Source organism: Dermacentor andersoni, chromosome 2, assembly GCF_023375885.2.
Source record: "Dermacentor andersoni chromosome 2, qqDerAnde1_hic_scaffold, whole genome shotgun sequence".
In the NCBI taxonomy this organism is placed as follows: Eukaryota; Metazoa; Arthropoda; class Arachnida; order Ixodida; family Ixodidae; genus Dermacentor; species Dermacentor andersoni.
In genome coordinates this window covers 225654065-225675090 of record NC_092815.1, presented here as the reverse complement: position 1 = coordinate 225675090, position 21026 = coordinate 225654065, and the positions used below count along the sequence as shown (strand labels likewise).

General features: G+C 49.7%; 1 protein-coding gene across 1 annotated transcript in view; it reads right to left on the bottom strand.

Annotated features, from left to right (window-relative positions):
* The window catches only part of Duox (dual oxidase), a 248511-nt gene that overhangs the window by 45673 nt on the left and 181812 nt on the right, over positions 1–21026 (bottom strand). Inside the window, exons 21-25 of the mRNA XM_050186612.2 lie at positions 9924–10154; positions 3776–3869; positions 1769–1818; positions 1330–1490; positions 776–896 (exon numbers count right to left, since the gene is read on the bottom strand). Coding sequence (XP_050042569.2) covers positions 776–896; positions 1330–1490; positions 1769–1818; positions 3776–3869; positions 9924–10154 — 657 coding nt within the window. The remainder of the gene's footprint in view (positions 1–775; positions 897–1329; positions 1491–1768; positions 1819–3775; positions 3870–9923; positions 10155–21026) is intronic.

Genomic DNA, 21026 nt, shown 5'->3' with positions numbered 1-21026 from the left:
TGTTTAATATTTGTCAACTGACTCCACATGATATCTAAAAATAGCTTCATCTCTAAATAACACCTCTTTCCGCACTAAGGAGGTTTTCGTTTACTAAATGCATTTGACACAATTTGCGGAAACCGCCAACTGATTGCCGAATCACGGACAATAACGATGTGCGTATTTTGTAGAAGAAACAACAGCGCCCGCAACAGGAGCAATGCTGTTGAGAAACCCTTTGGACCTCGGAGACTGCGCCACATCTCGGTAGTAACAGAAGAGTATAATCGAGCGATTTAGAATGCGCCGGATGCAGTTTTGCCGCTAGACCCATAGCTCGACGTCGTAGCGATTGCAACTACGTGCGTAGCGTGCGGATGCGAATCCGCAAGCGGGGTGGGCTTCTTGAAGACGGCAGCACTAGCTACGTAACAGCCGCCCTTCATTGATGGGAAGCAAAAGCCCACGTCGCTCTAACGCTGTACTCTATTAAACAAGATGTTGCAGAGGCAGCCTTCAATCTCTTTTAGCTAGAGGTTGCAATGCATACCTGACGGCAAAAACGTTACCTGACCTCTCGGTTAACGCAGAAGCAAGCCCAGGGCCTATCCTTTCTAGTTGTTATGCGAGCTAGATAGATTTCAGCTGGGTGTTTAGATGGACAATTCCGAAGCACCGCATTTAATGGATTCGCCGCTTGGAATTGCATCGTTATTAGCCCATCAGCAATTACAGCGTAAGCGACCTGAAGAACAAGTTCTAGCATTGTCAGTTAATAGAACGCTTCGTTTACCTGATGGCAGAAGCTCAGTGTCCAGAATATCCAGTTCCATGTATTTTGTCTGAAGGCTGACAACTTTGTCCAAAGTGAACACAATGGCTGGACCGATGAAGAACATCCAAAAACGAGGCGACTGCACAGAAAGTTTATCGCGTCACAAAATATTAAATACGAATGCACCTAATCACCAAGTGTATAGCAATATTTAGTGTATTAGAACTGTAGCAAAAGGTATCTCTCAAAGAACCCGAAATTCATATTTCAAGATCATACTCTGCGCAAGGTGCGCAAAAACAGCGCGTTCAAAGAATACAATGGCTCAATCATCTTTAAAGTTCTATTAATAGCGCAAGCCCACCAGAGGGGCCAGAAGAGAGAACACAGCACTGACTGTGTCCTGTCCCCTCATGTGTCCTTGCGCTGTTAATCTAACTTTAAAGCATGCTTTACAAAAAAGCTCAATCTTACACTCTTTCCAAATAGCTGTTATCCTCAGGAAATTTTCGATGCATAATTAAGTATTGCTTAAAGCAAAAGAAGGGCTTTCCCTAAAAAAAAGTACTTACACCTGTAAGTTTAGCCTGCCCATGCAGCAAGCAGAGGACGTAAAGAAGAATGTAAAGACTGTGCGTCATCCAAAAGTAGCTGTACGCCTTTTGTCGAATTTTCGGATGTGCGAAGATAAATATGACGCACATCACAATGAACAGCAGTACACCTGTGATACCTTGAAGAATAAAAAAGAACATGACATTATTAAACACGCAATATTCACTAGAATAACGGTTTATTACGACGAGCATACAGTCAAACCTAGATTTAATGAAAAGAAACATAACCAATTATTAGATATAGCACGTAAATTTTAAATTTAAATTTTTTTTCGATATCAGTTGGTACGCTTGTGAGGGCTATCGAGCGTAACGAATATATTTTCTTATCTGACGGGACTTGATTACAACGAGGCTCGACTGTAGTTAGAGTCTAAAGAAATTGTGTACGCACCGGTCACTGTCTGAAATACCCAGAAAGTGATCGTAGACTTGAAGTCGGAGCTGAAAAGGAATGGGAAAATTGGCTGATTGGCAGTCAGTGCTTTTTCTAAAGGAACTTGAAACACCAGCTCACCGGTTATCGTATCATTTATTACCGAATCTCGATGAATCGAGAACTGTAACAAATACAGCTATTCCGTTTGATTTAAAGTTTTGTTTATTTAATATTCTGTCGTCGGAAATTGCTGCTGACAGATAGACGTGAACCTATAAAAGCGACATCATTGTGAATGCCATGCAACTAGGGCCTGACGGCGAATTATGGGTAAAAACGTTTTAGAAGTAAATAGGGCTTATATCGCAAGAAGTTTCTATGGTAATTTAATAAACAAATTTCATCTTTCTAAAGAGGCTTAATAAAAATACAGGATTAGATTTTATTTGCAGGAATGCGTTCTGCGAGATCCGTCCAGCGACGCACGTACTTTATGATTGGTCTCCAAGAGAGTTTCAGCCGAGGCTCCACCTTGCCTCCTTGATTTGATTTTTTAACATAAATTTTGTCACGAAATTTACTCGCGGTTTTTCAGCAGTACGTGAGCATGGTAAATGGAGGGAGAGTAGGCTAAAGGCGTTACAAACACCTAAAAAAGCCCACGCTTCCATAAAAAACAAAACAGCCTGAAATGTGGGATAAAATATTTGCAACTATGGGGAGCTTACCGATTCAACTTATATAAGTGTCTCTCTTCTTTCCACATCAAGAAATTATGGTGTTTTACGTGCCAAAAGCACTTTCTGATTATGAGGCACGCCGCAGTGGAGGACTGCGGAAATTTTGACCCCCTGGGGTTCTTTAACGTGCACCTAAAATCTAAGTACACGCGTGTTTTCGCATTTCGCCCCCATCGAAATGCGGCCGCCGTGCCCGGGATTCGATCCCGCGACGTCGTGCTCAGCAGCCCCACACGATAGCCACTGAGCAACTACGGCGGGTCTATCCGCATTTGTCGTGCATTGTTCTCAAAAATCGTCATGCCTTCACCAGTAAATCACTTGATAATAATTCGAATTTCTTTCGCCTTACATAATTACGCGAAATGCGACCACACTATTTGTGGTAGCCCTCGACGATTGCACTGATCAGAGTGAATACTTTTTTGTTATTTAATAGTACGAGTCATGCTCATGAGCTGTTCTTTTACAGCAGTTCGCCTTACGCCTTGCCCCGGTCTAGGCGACCCTCCGAAGCAGGCGAATATAGCGCCTCACGCAGTCAGGGACACTCAGCTCGGATGCGGATGCCTCACGCAGAGAGCAATTCTTTTCCAACTGGCACGACAAATTATATCGGCACCGTCCCACTCGTCGGCTATATATATATGATGTGATGGTTGCAAAAAAATTTGCGCGGCACAAATTACCAGCTTCTCTCAAAACTGCTAAAGAAAACTATGGTGGCACTGTCTCCCTTAGTCCGTACTTGGCTATCGGTATTCTGGACGTTAGCGCTACTACGGAACAGAGCTTTACCGAGTGCTCTTACAACGAAGTTGTGTTGAGAAGTGTTCTTCGTACGTGCGAGTAGGGGCAGAGTGCACCCATAAAACGAAAAAAAAACAAACTGCCGCAGTCTCTAGAACAGAGTCTCTGGCTCGATGCAGCTGGAGCAGGGTATCAGCCGATAAGCTTCAAAAATGAAAGTCGCGCATTCTGCACAATTATTTTGCATAAAACTGCGACTTGCGCAAATACCTAACACTTCATATCGTATCCAGGTCAGCACACTTACGAAACCAAGGGAGACATGTAAACCCACCCCCAGCAGGGGTGCCCTTCGGTGCTTTATGTGTGCTGCCTTAGATACGATATACGTGTAAATACTTTACTCTCGATGCGATCACCATGCTTCTGTTTAGCTGGCTAGGTGCTGAAATAAGGCACAGCAGAGGTCAAAGTTTTCGTTTCGAGAATCCCTTGCACGTAAATAAATGAAAAGTTGAAAGAAAGAACGTACTCGAAATGCATTTCTTTCGTCATGCATCGTAGATGCTCCGCTGGCTGCGTAGAGACGTGGTAGAAATTTATGTAGTGTCCAACGGTGTGCACCACTGCAAAAAACGTTTGCATGTCTTCAATATGCGCGGGTCAACAAAACTAGGCAAGAGAGCTTCCGTCTAGAGCGAAGTATTTCACTTTGAAGCGAGTCGACTTGTAAAGGACCCGCAGCAACAATCGAATTCTTGTGGTTTGTTATACACTCACTTGTAGGTACGCCAAGGCAATGTGCATTCGTCTTAGTATAACCGCGCTGTAATCAAGATATTACTATTTATATCTCTCAGTTACACTTAATGGCAAAAGGCCTACAATGCATTGCCGTATCTGCATGTGTCTTGCTCATTTGCCACTCCCTGCTGTAGTAGTTTCGTAGCTATATGCTAGAAAAAACCCTCTTTTTAGAAAACAAGTCTTGTGCGGTTTACGGTGCCAACCTTGCAGAACGTGTTCATTCAGATCTATGTGGCCTGTACATGAACAGACCGCGATAACTTCTTTGGCCTTGAGGATTTGTCACCTCCGTGCGTGGTAAAACACCCTGGCCACAAGGGTTGACACTGGGTGTTCACCCGTTCTCCTGCAGTCGGAGAACATACTGGCAGGTGTGCAGCGCAATGAGCACGAACATGTTAGACATAACAAACTCGGTAACTTGGCAAAATGGTATGAAGCATAACCAAGGCGAACATTATAACATTATTAAAGCGCACATGTCATCACAAATGTTCTGCTCCAAGAAAAAAAAAAATCACGCTGTTCTTATAACCAAGACAGCTAAAGCTTAGCATTTAGAGTTACAAGCATTTGCAGTGGAAAGTGATTAAATTCATCTCATATATGTAAGCCTTCCTTTTGCTATTTATTTAACCTTTCGCGTTTTTACATTTGCATTCTCGATTACTGTGACAACAGTTCGTCAAACTCCCAAAAGAAACCACTGAAAAATTTAGCTAAGTCGAGTTTTAACACAAGCAATATGTGTGCCTTCTAGGAAGCTTTCGGAAAAATTGCCCTGTCATACGATGTCATCTGTGTTCCTAGAGGGAAAAAGGAAATTGGAAAACAAGGCCCGTCTGGACCATCGAAAGCATGCATTTTGATTAACGCGTTCCTATTAATTTGGTACCTTAATTTAGGTATTTAAGGCCACAACTGACAAACAGGTCCTTACAATTTTATAGACCCTTTTCGCGACGATCCCGCGGGCGTCGCCATGTTCGACCACGTAGTGGCGCCGCTGTTGCCTCCATCAGCTGCCTCCGCGTTTACATTGATTGTGCAAGAAGTCGGTGCAGCTCAGTAAACCCCTGTTTCGACGAATTTCTTAGAAGGTGACTTGGAGGGCAACACGAAGTTTCGGCCACAACATCAGAGGACGTGTAAGCCCTTTCAGCACTGATTATGCCTTGTGCAAACGGCGCGAGCAGCGTATACAGTGTTTGTACTACAAAACAGGGCTAGAAGCGTGTTTACAAGCTGTCCAAACTTTCTGATTATTAATTATATCAGTGTCAGTGGGTTTTAGTCTACGTTCTTTATTTGCCTAAAACTTTGAAGTGCAGCTTGTCACGTTTCTGACTGGGTAACGTTCCTCGGTACGGTCACTATCGGGTTGTTCATTTTCTGCCTAATCGCTCGCGGGTGTGCTCCGTTACCATACATGTTTTCTTGCTTTGCGCACGGCTTCCCACGTAAATGTTCTGTATTTCGTAATTGCTTGTAGCAATGACGAATTATCGCTAGTCACTCGCCTACTCTAAAGAACGTCATGAAACGACTAGCTTAGAACAATCTTGTGTTGTCGTTGTAGTCACCGTCACTCATGCTGTGGCACACTGACTCAAGCGTGCGCCCATTTACATATTTTTAATACATTGGCGACAGAGCGGGCATAAGTTTGCGCGTGTGTCGGGGTGGATGTGAGAAGGTGACGTGCGAAAAGCTTACTATGCTAAGGAGCGGCGCTGCTCCGTCTGTAACGAGTCTACTCACTGTTGCCAATGTTCAGGTGTTGAATCTTTCTCTTTAGAGGTTAGCGATACAACGCTGGGGGATGGGTGATTTGTTTAATCCTCGATGAAAGACAGTGCATAGCAAGGGGCCTGCAACACAGATGGACCACCTGTGCCCGCTTATGTAGCAGCGGACCATAAACTTGGTCAGACAGATTCATTCAATTCTTGAACACGCCAGTTACTATTTTTGTAGCCAACTACTCCATAGGTCTTCCTACTGTCGTTCCATGCTCTGCAGCATGAATACAGCACAGCGCGTTCACGAACAGCCAGTTGAATTTCCGACAAAATCATGCCGTTCGAAATCGGGCTCCTATAGACATTCATGGTTCGTATTCTTATGAAATAAGTGCCTAATTTCTAAAGGCCGAGTTAACTTATCAGTTTTCGACGACGCATTTCAACCCTCCATTTCGCAAGATCCTTTCACTCGCCACTTAATCGACCTCTTAACATTATCCCTGAAGCTCACATCGCTTATCGCACTGGTCATGCGCTACAAGTTTCTCGCCGAAGTGCCAGTGCTAAAACATTCTCTGCTTCATTTTTTTCCCAGAGGAGAAAAAGACTAGAAAGGTCTTTCTCCCAGTAGCACCACTATCGGTTGCTCACAAAGTTTCATGCATATCATATCAAATGTAACATCACGCTGATCTTTGTGACAGCAACATTCTTTCTACAAAAGCCCACTGCTTATGTAATAGACGCTGGGTGGTTTTAACAAAACGATAAAGATTAAATAAAATGGCAGATGATCTCACAGTAGCAGGGCAGAAGTGGTAATGGTTTCGTATTCGTGCGCTTTCGGTCAGGCAACGTGAGGCGCGCCCCCTTATTCCACTAGAGCAAATTGCTCCGCGAAGACCGTCAACACGCAGTCATGATTGCATAATCTTGGTTAATTGCGACAAATAATATAATGAATGCCCATTTCTGCGAAACCAATATTGGTGCTAATATCCTTATAATACCGAAGCTGTGTTGGAAGAGCACATCTGTCAAATATGGCATCTTCATGACATATACAGCTGTCCTGCGTATCATCAGTTTTAGCATAAGAATACTGAGACACAGGTCAACGCTGGTAGTCGAACTCCCGCAACGATGGGCAGTTCTGCACTTTGCCAGTTCCCGCAGGGACTTGAGTGCCAAACAGGCTGGTGTCCGTGCAAGTATTGCAACGCGTTAGCATTACGAGCACCTGTTATATATATAATATATATAGGTGCGTGCATGTGTGTGCGCGCGTGTGCGCGCGTGTGTGTGCGTGCGCGCGTGTGCGCGAGTGTGCCCGTGTGCGCGCGTGTGCGCGAGTGTGCGCGAGTGTGCCCGTGTGCGCGCGTGTGCGCGAGTGTGCCCGTGTGCGCGAGTGTGCCCGTGTGTGCCCGTGTGTGCCCGTGTGCGCGAGTGTGCGCGAGTGTGCGCGCGTGTGCGCGCGTGTGCGCGCGTGTGCGCGCGTGTGCGCGCGTGTGCGCGAGTGTGCGCGCGTGTGCGCGAGTGTGCGCGCGTGTGCGCGAGTGTGCCCGTGTGCGCGCGTGTGCCCGTGTGCGCGCGTGTGCGCGAGTGTGCGCGCGTGTGCGCGAGTGTGCGCGAGTGTGCGCGCGTGTGCGCGAGTGTGCCCGTGTGCGCGCGTGTGCGCGCGTGTGCGCGAGTGTGCCCGTGTGCGCGCGTGTGCGCGCGTGTGCGCGCGTGTGCGCGCGTGTGCGCGAGTGTGCGCGCGTGTGCGCGAGTGTGCCCGTGTGCGCGCGTGTGCGCGCGTGTGCGCGCGTGTGCGCGAGTGTGCCCGTGTGCGCGCGTGTGCCCGTGTGCGCGCGTGTGCGCGAGTGTGCCCGTGTGCGCGCGTGTGCGCGAGTGTGCCCGTGTGCGCGCGTGTGCGCGAGTGTGCCCGTGTGCGCCCGTGTGCGCGCGTGTGCGCGAGTGTGCCCGTGTGCGCGCGTGTGCGCGCGTGTGCGCGAGTGTGCCCGTGTGCGCGCGTGTGCGCGAGTGTGCCCGTGTGCGCGCGTGTGCGCGCGTGTGCGCGCGTGTGCCCGTGTGCGCGCGTGTGCGCGAGTGTGCCCGTGTGCGCGAGTGTGCCCGTGTGTGCCCGTGTGTGCCCGTGTGCGCGAGTGTGCGCGAGTGTGCGCGCGTGTGCGCGCGTGTGCGCGCGTGTGCGCGCGTGTGCGCGAGTGTGCGCGCGTGTGCGCGCGTGTGCGCGCGTGTGCCCGTGTGCGCGCGAGTGTGCCCGTGTGCGCGCGTGTGCGCGAGTGTGCCCGTGTGCGCGCGTGTGCGCGAGCGTGCCCGTGTGCGCGCGTGTGCGCGAGTGTGCCCGTGTGCGCGCGTGTGCGCGAGTGTGCCCGTGTGCGCGCGTGTGCTCGTGCGTGCGTGTGTGCGCGCGTGCGTGTGCGTGCGAGTGCGTGCGTGTGCGTGCGTGTGCGTGCGTGTGCGTGCGTGCGTGTGCGTGCGTGTGCGTGCGTGTGCGTGCGTGCGTGTGCGTGCGTGTGCGTGCGTGTGCGTGCGTGTGCGTTTCGTTTCCTGACGCTTCATTGAAAGGCTGGCCCAAAATGAAGGAAAATGGCGGGAGAAAGTTCCTCTCCTCGCGAGAGTGTCGCGGCTGTTGGAAAGCGAGGACTTCAAAGGACGCCGATGTGAAGAATATGCCACATCGGACTTCCTCCTCGGCCCCTTAGGCTTAGCTGAATCCCATCTAAATCTGACACGGCCATGGCAGAGAACAATGCAGCTTGGTCGGAACTACTAGGGCCACCGCGGAAGCTACAGTCGGAGCCGGAGCCACTTCGAGTAATAGATCACCGCTGTACAATCTGTAGACTTGACAGCACGGGCTCCTGACAGACTGCCCGAAGAAAACCGGCAAGTGGCTGTGATGCTCCGGTCTTTGGGGAATACTCATCGAATGCTTTTGAATGAGGTGCATTCTTCATCAGCACAAAGTGCCGTGCAAGTGCTGGATGCTCTCAATTCAGTGCTTGCCAGTCTTGGGTAAGCACAATGGCTCACCCGCAGTACTATATTTGTACTTAAGTAAAAAGAGGCCACGGTTTACTTCGAAGATGTAGCGTCAGGTACATCAAGGTGCTGCTAAAGACCACTGGCCCCTTGGTCATCCCAGGTGACTTGAGCGCGTATCACTGGCTATGGGGATGTACTAAGACTTGTTTCAGACAGCAAATGACGGCAGCCCAATGTATCGGTGTGGAACTCGCTGCGACTCGAATTTGGTCATCGTGTGTGCACGCAGCGCAGCGTGAACGCACAATGTTCCCTCTCTTTCTATTCTGCCTTTCCTTTCACACCCAGCGTAATATAGCAAGCCGGGCAGTTGACCTCCCTACCTTTCTTCTCCTTGCCTTATCTCTGTCTCGCATAAAAAACTGGCGAGAAGCAGCTATTGCAGTTTATTTGTTTATTTTTCGGCGCATGAGACATGCCGTTCTTTTGCAAAACCAGCGCTGAAGTTAAAGCGAATAAAAAATGGTCCTGAACACTGCGCGTAAGATGCACATATGCTGTACGCGGCTCACCTCTGTTATGGCTAAATCCTGAATGGCGCAGTGCCCGTTCTTTCTACGTTCCAGCATGCATCAAAGGCATTAAGTTTTTTCAAGTGCTTTAATCTGCTGGCACGCATGTTTTTTGATAAGCCTCATAAATTCATATACGTGCACTACACGCTTCGAATGAAGTTCTGGTGGCGCCGGATTGCAAGAACAATGCAGTTGGAGAGTTCCTGAACGTCAAACTTTTCTTGTACATCAAACAATAGTAAATGGAAAGAATTTGTTCGGAGCTGTTTATGCCGTGTTTAATAAGATCAAATACCTAATATATTAGGTGCCCCACTTAGAAAAAAGATAATCGGGTTTTACGTGTTAAAACAACGATCTGGTTGTGAAGCACGCCATAGCCGGAAATTCTGACCACTAAACCTAAGTACACGGGTGTTCTCGCATTTCGCCCCCATCGAAATGCGGCCGCCCTGGCAGGGATTCTAGGGGCGCCACTATATCTTTCCTGTTCTTCTGAATGTTTTCTCTGCAATTCATTTGAACTGCAGCGTGCTTCAATGCGCACAGAAAGTTATATACTTACGGCTGAAGAAAAGTGCTGTCAGGGCGACGATCTTGTGAAACTGCACATGCGAGTCGAGTGGCATGTACTGCTGCAGAGGCAGCTCGCGGATCTTGGTGATAAGATTACGACACATTGTAAGGAGCAGGAGTGAGTAGCAAAAGGAGAGTGAAGCCGCTGATCCTCGTGTGATGGCGATACCGACTCCCATCACGTGCCGCAGGTCCATGTGCTCCGACATGTAGGAGTAGTCTGCCAAGTGCGAAAAGGACAAGTTACTTTTTCCAGAAAGAACATAAGGCGGCGTGCTTCGATATCTTGCACGGGCATGAATTGTAAGTTTATGCCATACCTTTAACGAGAACTTAACTTGAAGCACGCGACTAAGTTCTAGGCAACAAAATCAAGCATGCCTTTTAGCAGACCCTAGCAATGTTAAGAGCCAATGCGGCATTGGCCTAAGTAGGCCTTTTACTTCACCAGATAAACAATTCATAATTAGAAATATAACTATCTCAGACATCACGCTCGAACGCCTCGACAGTGTGAAATTTCAGGCAAAGAGCAGACCCATCACTAGGTACGCTGATGGTGTGGTCCACCAAAAACCACTGCTCTGACATTGACGCACACTAAGTTTAAAACCGCGCCTTCAGAATCGCATCGCACTGTTGTCGGGAAAAGGTTTCATTATAACCTTAATCTGTTGCTTAAAAAAATGGTTTTAGCAATTCCAATAAAATGTCAACAGTCAACAGTTACCTCAAATCCCTTCTTTCATCATAAAAATCCACCCTGAAAAGTACTCATATCAGGTAAGGTCGTTATAAGCTCGAAGATGTCAGCGTAACGCACATTGTCACATCTCGCGTATCCTACGTCACTTTATATCATAATCTAGCAAATTGGCCAGCGAGGCAGTTTCCGCATCAAAGCAAGATGGTGAGAACTGCGTCAGCAACATTCGCGCTATTATACTACACAAATCATACCATGAGAAGCCAACAAACAAAGACGCCAAGGACAACACAGGGGAAAACTTGCACTTACTAATTGAATTAAAGAAATCATAAATTAATGGCAAATAAAAGTGGATAAAAAAACAACTTGCCGCAGGTGGCGAACGATCCCACGTCTTCGCTTTACGCGGGAGACACTCTAACCAAATGAGCTACAGCGGCGCCATTTTTCCATCAACTTTCTTGGGCATTTATGTTTTACTATAACAACTAACCTTGAGAGTGTTAGCCAGTGCCACCACTCGCAAGCCTTGGCGGCGAATGTGGAACATCATTTTTGCCGCAGGCGTCACGAGTACGTAATCGTTTTGGGTGAAGGGTCAACAAACGAGCACATGCTACCTGAAGGCATCAATGGTGCCGGATTTGAGACCCACGTTATGTAATGAACGAGAAGAAATGGCATTAACCGAGGGGCCCGATTTTCAATAATGACATCAAGAGAAGCCAACAAACAAAAACGCCAAGGACAACAGAGGGGAAATTACTTGTAGTTACTAATTTAATTAAAGAAATTATAAATTAATGGCAGTGAAAGCGAAAGTGGTGGTCTCGAATACAGCAACACTGACGCGTTTAGGTAGCATGTGTGGGTTTATTGACCAGTCGTGTTCACCCAAAAAGATTACGTACTCATGACACCTGCATCAGAAAGGATGTTCTACATCCGCCGTCAATGTTTGTGAGTGGAGGCACTGGCTAACTCTCCCAAGGTTAGTTGTAGTAGTAAAACATAAATAACCAAGAAATAGGATGAGGAATTGGCGCCGTAGTAGCGCAATTGGTTGGAGTATCCCATTCATAATGCGAAAACGTGGGGTCGTTCCCCACCAGCAGCAAGTTGTTTTTTCATCCACGTTCATTTCCATTATATTTATCCTTTTTTTTAATTCAAATATGAGGTACAAGTAATTTCTCCTATGTTGTACTTGGCGTCTTTGTTTGTTGGATTCTTACGATACGATTTATAAAAATCGGGCCCCCCAAGTTACCCTCTTTCTTGTTCTCACATAACGAGGGTCTCGAATACGGCAACACTGATGCCTTTAGGTGTCATGTGTGGGTTTATTGACCAGTTGCCTTCACCCAAAAGGATTACGTACTCGTAACGCCTGCGGCAGAAAGATGTTTCACATCAGCCGCAAAGGTTTGGAGTGGTGACGCTGGCTAACTCTCCCAAGGTCAGTTGTAGTTGTGAAACATAAATACCCAAGAAAGTGGATGGAGAAGCGGCGCCACTGTAGCTCAATTGGTTACAGCATCGCACGCCTAATGCGAAGACGTGGGATTGTTCCCCACCTGCGGCAAGTTGTTTGTTCATCCACTTTCATTTGCCAGTAATTTATTATTTTTTAAATTTAATTAGTAAGTACAAGTAATATCCCTGTGTGGTCCTTGGCGTGTTTGTTTGTTGGCTTCTCACGCTATAGTTAGTGAAAATCGTGCCCCTCGGTTAATTTTATTTCTCCTCGCATATTACAGAAAGACACCTTATACGTGGCGACTAGGTAGTAGGGCCTGCGAAGTCTGAGATTTTTTAGCGCGAATTTTTCATTGTGTACCCTCCTGTGTTCGGTGTAGCTACTGAGGCTGGATCGGTCGGTGCATCGGCGTATATATTTGCTGAGGTAAATACGAAAGTGCGCCGAATGCAAGTTGCAGCGCACGGGCTTTTGCAAACCCTTCATGCTGACCAACGAAGTAGTGCCAGCAGGGATAACGGTAAACGTTGTTCCTTGAAAAAACGAATCTGGGATATTGGTATAGCCGAAAGAAAACAACAGAGGCATGGAAGCGTCTTTGTGACGCCGGCCCAGTGACGAGGATGGCGTGACAACAGTGGCATAATCTTGACTGAATGATGACAGCATGTTGAAGCTAGAAGGATGAAGAAGGAATGCCACTGATTGATCGACGAAGGTGGTATGAAGACGACGGCATGTGGAACATGGGATTACGACACTGAAGTGATGACATTAGTGAAAAGACATGACGACGATGGCATGATGGCAGTAGTATGACGACGAGGGCATGACGAGAGTTGGATTTTTAAGTTAGAATGGAAATGATGTAACGGCGCGATGGAATCCCGACGACGGTATGACACCGAATGCATGACGACGGCTGTACGACGACGATGTCATGGCAACGCATGAGAACTGTCGAATGAAGACGGTGTGACGAGGACGTGCACGACGAGTCAGATAATGAAGCTGCAGTGGCCGTGTCAGCAGCGTTTTGGATATGTTGCTCCCCATCGCGCCAAACGCTGCTCAGCGTTTCGGATCGCATTTCAACACCACACATTCAAGGCTCCTCTTCTCCACAATGGCTCCGCATGTGGGGTTCGAGAAGCTACCACGGAGGCAGACAAAGGCACTCGAACGAGTAAGAAGTGTGAGTAAGTGGCGCTGTGTTTTCGTAATGTTGTGCGATATTTTTATTTTACCAAGGTCTCGAATAAAACTGTTACCACCCTGTACTGCAAGTGCTGTCATGGCGAAGTCGACAGGATCGCACCAGGACGAATCACCAGACACAATGACGCCACGCTAAACTTTGTGCTCGGAATCGAAGGCTACCGTCGTCGACGGCTTGCTAAAGTCATTCGAAAGCAACGCCGTCACCACGAAGAGACACGAGGGCCCGCAGACTGCCATGCTCCGGTCGTAAGGAAAAACTCGTCGAACGGCTCATCCGGGACAACGCGAACCGCCGAGCCATCGGGCCGATGGACACACCAGTGTCAAACCAGGCTACCGACGAAGACGACTGGTAGGTAAATCTGGAGGCTCTGTCCACCGATAATGTGAGGTTTCGCACCGAGATAAACATTCTCTGAGCCAAGCTAAGTCGTACGACTACGAGCGACATTCGTGGAGTTCTCAACAACACGAGCATAACGTCTGAATGCTGACTGACTACGTTACGAGTTCGCACCACGGAGCGCAAACTTATGCTCCCACCGAAACAACAGAACAACGGTTCCCACGCAGTCACCAAAGTGCAACATTCCCGCCAGGCAACACGCGGAACATCACAACGCCACGAATGTTCCAACGCAGGGCTCCCTCAGTGCAGATCCTTCCACGGCTCAGATCCTCGCCACACTCGTCAACAGGCAAGTCCAAATCGCGAACGCGCTCTCCAGAGGCCCGCCAACGACGAATCCGATCCATTTCCATTCCACGAGGGACACTTCGTCGGCAATTCCAACCTACGACCGCACACCCCCAGAAAGCGCTCAGCGATAGAGTGCTCAAGTGGAGCGGATCGCGGCGTTCGCTCAGTCGACCTCCTCGCTCACGCTGGCGAGCACAGCGAACCGACCGACGGGATCATACAGGGACTGGTACAGCGCTTACAGCAGGTTATATGACACGTGGGAGGAGTGGAAGCAAGCTTTCACACAAATGTTCAAGGGGAGGCTCACGATGCAGGAGTTTCTCGAGCAGCAATCGAAGCGACACTTTCAGAACAACGAGGCCATCGTCCAGTATATGTACTCGAAAAACGCCATACTCGAGAAGGCACTTGCGGAAGAATAAGGAATCTCGCTGATTCTCAGCAGTATCGATGACAACACCTGGGCTAATCCGCTGGCAGCACAGCCCTGTCGAAGCGTGACCGAGCTCATCGACCGATCTGCTCTCCTCTACACAAGGCGCCAATTGAATATTTTTGCCCTAGATGGGAAAGATCGACCACCACCTTCAGCGGCCTGCCGTAGGTGAAAGTCAGACGAGCGTTGCAGACTCTACTTCCGTAACCATGCCGGACGCACGGAGAAACGACATGAGACCTCCGAGCCCCCGAACCACCTACACCCGATCGTGTTACAACTGCGTCGACCTCGATCATCTGTCCCGTGACTGTGGCAAGCCCAAGACTCTGGCGACGGCCCTGGCGGACGAGAGGCGAACTACGAGGGAAAATAACAGCCGAACGGCGTCAACGGCAAGGCAAGCAAACTGCTTCTTGCGTTCGACCGGTGGCACTCTACCGATTGTGACTGGCTATTGCAAGAAACGACTCGTCCGTGTATGCCTAGATAGTGGCGCAAACGTATCTATCATGAGCGTGAGTGCTTTGAGCAACGACATCCCGACACATAAATGGGTCTTGCGCGGGGAGATCCATGCTCAACCGCAGCATGCATTCGACGCGCGCGGTGACGCTGGACGTCCCTGTTGGTACAACGAATGTTCGTGTCGGAGGTCTCGTGGTCATGGAGCTACCAAGCGCGATCGACTTGTTCCTCGCCTCGGAATGGCGACGAATCGCCAGTGTCGACATGACGTTCCACACGACGAACGACGTCACAATCGTTAAACGATATCACCTAGTCAAGCCCGCCGAGAAAGCGTCGGCGCCCGAGACGTCGTTCGCGAAACGGAGCATGGGACAACGCAGTTGAGAGTTGGTAATTGCCTCATTCTGCCAACAAACGAACCAGTGCGCTCTGGAAGGCGACAATTTCATGCGCCTAAGCACCAAGTGCACCATGCCCAACGACGGCTTCACCCAGGCGGTGGAAGGCGCCGTGCGAAAAATGACAAAGACGCCAGTGATACCGAGAAAGATGAGCTCCCCGCTATTCTGCTGAAGCTTCACCAAGCGCTCACCTAGAAAGATGACTCTCTGGGCATTTATCTGCACTCACAATGCAGCATCAAGCTAAGCGACGACATACCCGTGTCATAGAGGCCGTACAGGTGCTCACCGGCTGATCGTGAGTTCATACGAGGGCAAGTCCACGATTATCTTGCCAAGCGACTAATAAGTCCAATCGAAAACAAATACAGTGCTCCAATGACTGTCCTCGACCAACCACATCACCCTACGACATCATCCTCGACTACCGCAAATTGAACGAAAAACTATCGACCGGTCATGGAGGACGTAATCGACGACATCATGCGGGAAGGATCTGTCTGCTTCACCGTTCTGGACGTAAAGACGGAATTTCACATGATGCGGATGAAGCCGGAGGATAGTCATAAGACCACGTTCGTCACTCCAGACGGGAAATACGAATATGTTCGAATGGCATTCGGCATCTGCAAGGCTCCTCAAACAATGCAAAGAGTAATGCGCACGTTTGAAGGGCTACCTACGACGTCTATTTACATGAACGATGTTGGACAGGGAGCAGCTACACTGACTGAAGCTCCCAATTTGCTCGACGAGGCATTTAGGAGAGTTGCCATCAACGGTTTAAAAATGGACCTTGATAAATGGACCTTCAAGCCAATATCTTTTTTCACGGCTACGTGATGTCCGCCGAAGGGTGAGCACTCGACGACGCTAGATTCGCCGCTGTCCACAAATTCGAGCCAAACCGCAATGCGAAAAGCTGTACTCGTTCCTACAGTTCGCAAACAACTATCGCAAGTTTCTTCCAGAGTTATCAAAAATTACGGACCCGCTGAGAGAGCTTCTGCTGAAGGACGTTCCTGTCGCGTGGACAGAGGGCCATCAAGACACTGCCAACGCCGTAAAACACGCGGTTAAAAACCCGCCGGTTTCGGCAAGCTTCTGCCCAGACTATCTGGTCCACGTGCACGTCGACTCCTCGCAAGCAGAACTTGGGGCAGTTTTCTCGCAGGAGCAAGGTGGGAAGGAGCAAATCTTAAGAGCGCGCGAGCCGATCGCTGAAAGAACACGATCGTGGCCTGCGCTCCAACATGCTCGAATGCATGGCTCTACACTGGGCTGTCGTGGAGTTCTCTGGTGACCTGAAAGAGGGCCCGGGCTCCGCGGTGTACATGGACAACTTCAGCTTGCAGTATCTCGTCCAGAAAGAGGCTAGCAACCGCCAGTTTGCAAGGTAGACTCCCCACGGAGCAGAGTACTGCTTCGACGTCAAGCACTAGTCTGGGCGCCACAATACCGCGGCAGATGCGCTCTCGACACAGTCAGAGAACGCAGAGCCAAGCGAGCAGAGCATTTCTTCCCTGGACCTCTCTTGCAATGCAGTGGTCGTGAGCGAACACAGTCGTCTACGCGAGTTTCAAGGGAAAGACATGGAATGCCAAAAATTCCGGCACGACGCCCGCAGTGGGAGCGCCCATTACGAAATCGAAAACGACATAGTAAGGAAAAGATTTATTGAAGGAGGTCGCAGTCACCGGCGGGTGGTCGTACCCGCTGCCACCAGAAGCAGCATCATGATCATCTTTCACGGCAACAACGGCCACCTAGGCACCGAGAAGACAAAGAGACCTCATTCAGCGAAAGTATCGATGGCCATCGATGAGGAAGGAGAGAGAGAGAGAGAGAGAGAAAGGCAAAGGAAAGACAGGGAGGTTAACCAGAGATTATCTCCGGTTGGCTACCCTGTACTGGGGGAGGGGCAAGGAGATGCGATAGGTGAGAGAGAGAAGGATTAAAAAAAAGAATAAAAAAAAAGTATGGCGAATCCTGCTGCACACGCCAGTCAATCAACGCCCGGACCACGCGAAGCGATGGGTGCCTCAAGCCGAGAGAAATCGCCGCCGAACCAGGCACTGTAATCTCTTTAGACCACATAGGACCTCTGAACGAAAAGGGAGATCACGTCCTCGCGTGCATCGATCCCCCACAAGACACATGGACGCCGTGACTGTACCAAGCACGTCTTCGATGCATTACCTCAACTTCATGGCAATCAATTGCCTTCCACGATTCGGAGTTCCGGGCGTCATCAGTTTCCGCAGAGCGTTGCTACGCTTCGCTCCGCTAACGTTCTACGTGCACCGCTGGCTGCATAAACTGCACTGATTTCGCTTTCTACAGCGAAGCTGTTAAGGGCTAGTTCCTGTAGGATCGCATCCGTATGTAGACACAAAACTCCCCATACGTGGGCCGATCTCGAACATAGTGCAAAGCCGGGCCGACCTGGGGCAGAGGTGAAGCAGGCGTTAAGCGCTCGCCATATGTGGGCCAATACCGAAGGTAGTGCGAAACCGGGATGACCCGCGGCGTAGGTGAAGCAGGCGTTCAGCACTCAGCATACGTGTGCCGATCCTGAAGATAGTGCAATACCGGGCCGACCCACAGCTGAGGTGCAGTTCGCCGTTAAGGGGCCCACATACACGGCGTCGCTGGTTATCTTCATTCATAGAGTGCAAGGCGACTGAGTTTTAAAGCAAATGCTTTACTAACCACGTCGAGCCGAGTTTCAACGTCGCCACCAATTTGACCTTCATTTGACCGCAGCTGCGCCTTAGCCTTTGCGACGCATCGCGTGACTCGCCGCGCCGAGCTTCGCTGCAGCTTGGTGCGTGCGCTCTCCGCAGCTAGTTCACCGCTTGGCCACGTGACTCGCCGCGCGCTTGGCTAAGAGGAGCGTCTCGCTCGCGTAGTCAGTGCGAGTTTGACAATGGATGAGAGCGAGGCCGGGTCATCTCTGGGCGTTGCGCAAGAGCAGAAGGCTTTGAGCAGTCGTCACCAAGCGGCGTCTGACCACTCCGCGGATATTGCCCGGCAAGCTGCTTCACTGAAGAGGGTGCGGAATGCAACAGGCGTCGCACCGTCGAGATCAATAAAGTGAGCGCGTTCACGCCCTGCCCGTTTGTGTTTCGACGCTGCGCATGTTCGTGGTGGTTTTGCGGCGTCTCTTTGCATCTCTAGCATTTCCGATTTCCCCGTGGCACAACATGCGTCACCCCATCGAACGATGGGTGTCTACCCAAGCCTAATCACAGTCATGGCTAGGCACTGACCTAGGCACAGCCATCATATCTGGCTTAGCGATGACTGTATACCTAAGCATAACAATTACACCTAAATAAAGAGTTTACCAAGTGAAAACAAGATTTAATCAGGCTACACAAAGCATTCACTTTGCATATGCAGGGTTAGCTGAGTTACACCGCAGCAATTTTTTTGACAAGTGAGTGTTTCAGAGATGCCAGCCACGCACGTTCAGCGTGACTGTAAAACAACAAAGCAACGAATAGACGCACCCTATCCTTCCCTTGAATCGGTGTCGTAGCGGAACCTATGCAACGGCCCATGTTCCGCTGCCGGTGTGAGCGCTATGCGAACGCGCACTGTCCTACCAGGTGGACAGCTGTGTGAAAATTCTTGGGACACGTTCGTCTGAGCGCAGCGGACCATAAGCCCTCTGCTAAAACTGACTACAAACTCCGACCAGGCCAGGGGATACGTGAACATGCGAACCAGCCAGTTTCATCACAGACCTGGACTAACAGATGGGAACTCCCCACCATACTGTCCTCATTCAAATGGCTTGATAGAGCAAATAGTCGGGACCCTTAAGCAAGTACTGCGCAAAACTATAAGCAGAAAAGACACGGGAAATAAGGAATTACCCTGAACGACACTTGCTATCAACGCTACGAAACATTGCCATGACAGTTGCAGCCCCTTCCGGCTCATGCTCAACGTCGCATCGGCCGAGTAAGACTGACGAGTCTCAAAGGTTGCACGCACTTGCTAAGGTTCAGGAAGATACAAGAGCTCCTGCAAAGCCAACGCGAAGCAACCAAGCCTGCAACCTCCAACCAAGCCACCGAGCCTCCAACCAGGAGATCTCGTCCTACTCGAACTAGCCGGTGCGTTGGATGCTCGCTACGAAGACCCTTTCGAAATAACGGCTCTCACAAAAGAGAACACCGCGGAGATCGGCAGGGTTCCCCGTGCGCCCGGCAAGCTCAACGACAAAATCGTCAAGTTGGAGCGACTGAGACGATACAAGGTTGGACACCGCGCAATTGTCGCCCGCCTCGGACGACGAACTAGCCGGTGCGTTGGATGCTCGCTACGAAGACCCTTTCGAAATAACGGCTCTCACAAAAGAGAACACCGCGGAGATCGGCAGGGTTCCCCGTGCGCCCGGCAAGCTCAACGACAAAATCGTCAAGTTGGAGCGACTGAGACGATACAAGGTTGGACACCGCGCAATTGTCGCCCGCCTCGGACGACGAACTAGCCGGTGCGTTGGATGCTCGCTACGAAGACCCTTTCGAAATAACGGCTCTCAAAAAAGAGAACACCGCAGAGATCGGCAGGGTTCCCCGTGCGCCCGGCAAGCTCAACGACAAAATCGTCAAGTTGGAGCGACTGAGACGATACAAGGTTGGACACCGCGCAATTCTCGCACGCCTCGGACGACAGGCGCAAGATTCAAGGGAGCCGCGTCAGCAGGGTTTAAGATATATTGCACCCGTCGCCTCAGACGCTGCTCAGGGTTTGGGATCGGATTTCAACACCGCATTTTCAAGGCTCCTCCTCACCTCGGCTCCACACGTGGTGCTCGAGAAGCTAGCACGGAGGCCGACGAGGAGAGACACTCGAACGAGGGAAACGTGTGGAAAACGGCACTGTATTTTCTTACTTTACCGCGATATCTTTATTTTAACAAGCTCGCGCAATAAAGCTGTTAACACCCTGTATTGTCAGTGCTGTCAATGGCATGACTTCGACCTCATTACGACGAGCATCTGACAATGGATGCATGCCAGCGACTGTCGGCATGCATGAGAGCGATATATATGCATGCAATGACGGCATGATGAGAGCGATATAATCACTAAAACACGTCGTGGGGCTAGTTGGTGCATAGCTTTCAAAAAATGAAGCGCCGACGGTAACGGCACACAAAGAAGGAACCTGTCCTCTCTTTTGTTCCTTCTTTGTGTGCCGTTACCGTTGGCGCTTCATTTTTTGAAAGATATTATCACTATCAACACGTTAGCGTTAAAGACCCCTTGTCCCGGGTCAACCGTCCTTTAGGCAAAACTTATTCCTAACCCAGCACACCCAAACGCTATTCTATTGTTAAAGTTTCTCGTACTTTGTCTTTTATTCTTTGCGAAGTTATTCCACGGAACTATGAGAATGACAGCCCACAATCAAATGGCCTGATTAGAAACACGGACAGCGCATAACGTTTATGTTAGATCTCCTCAGCCACACATACTAAACATGTGAAACAAAAACAGGAGATCGGCCCACGCAAGAGGGCGCGTTTCTACCAGAAAACTCGGCTTCGCGCGTACCGTTCGCCGCCAGCGCTTCCCGGCAAACATTTACATAGCCAGCCGTTGCCGGAAAGCGTGAAAAGCAGTCGGGCATCTTTGCACAATATCGCGTTCCA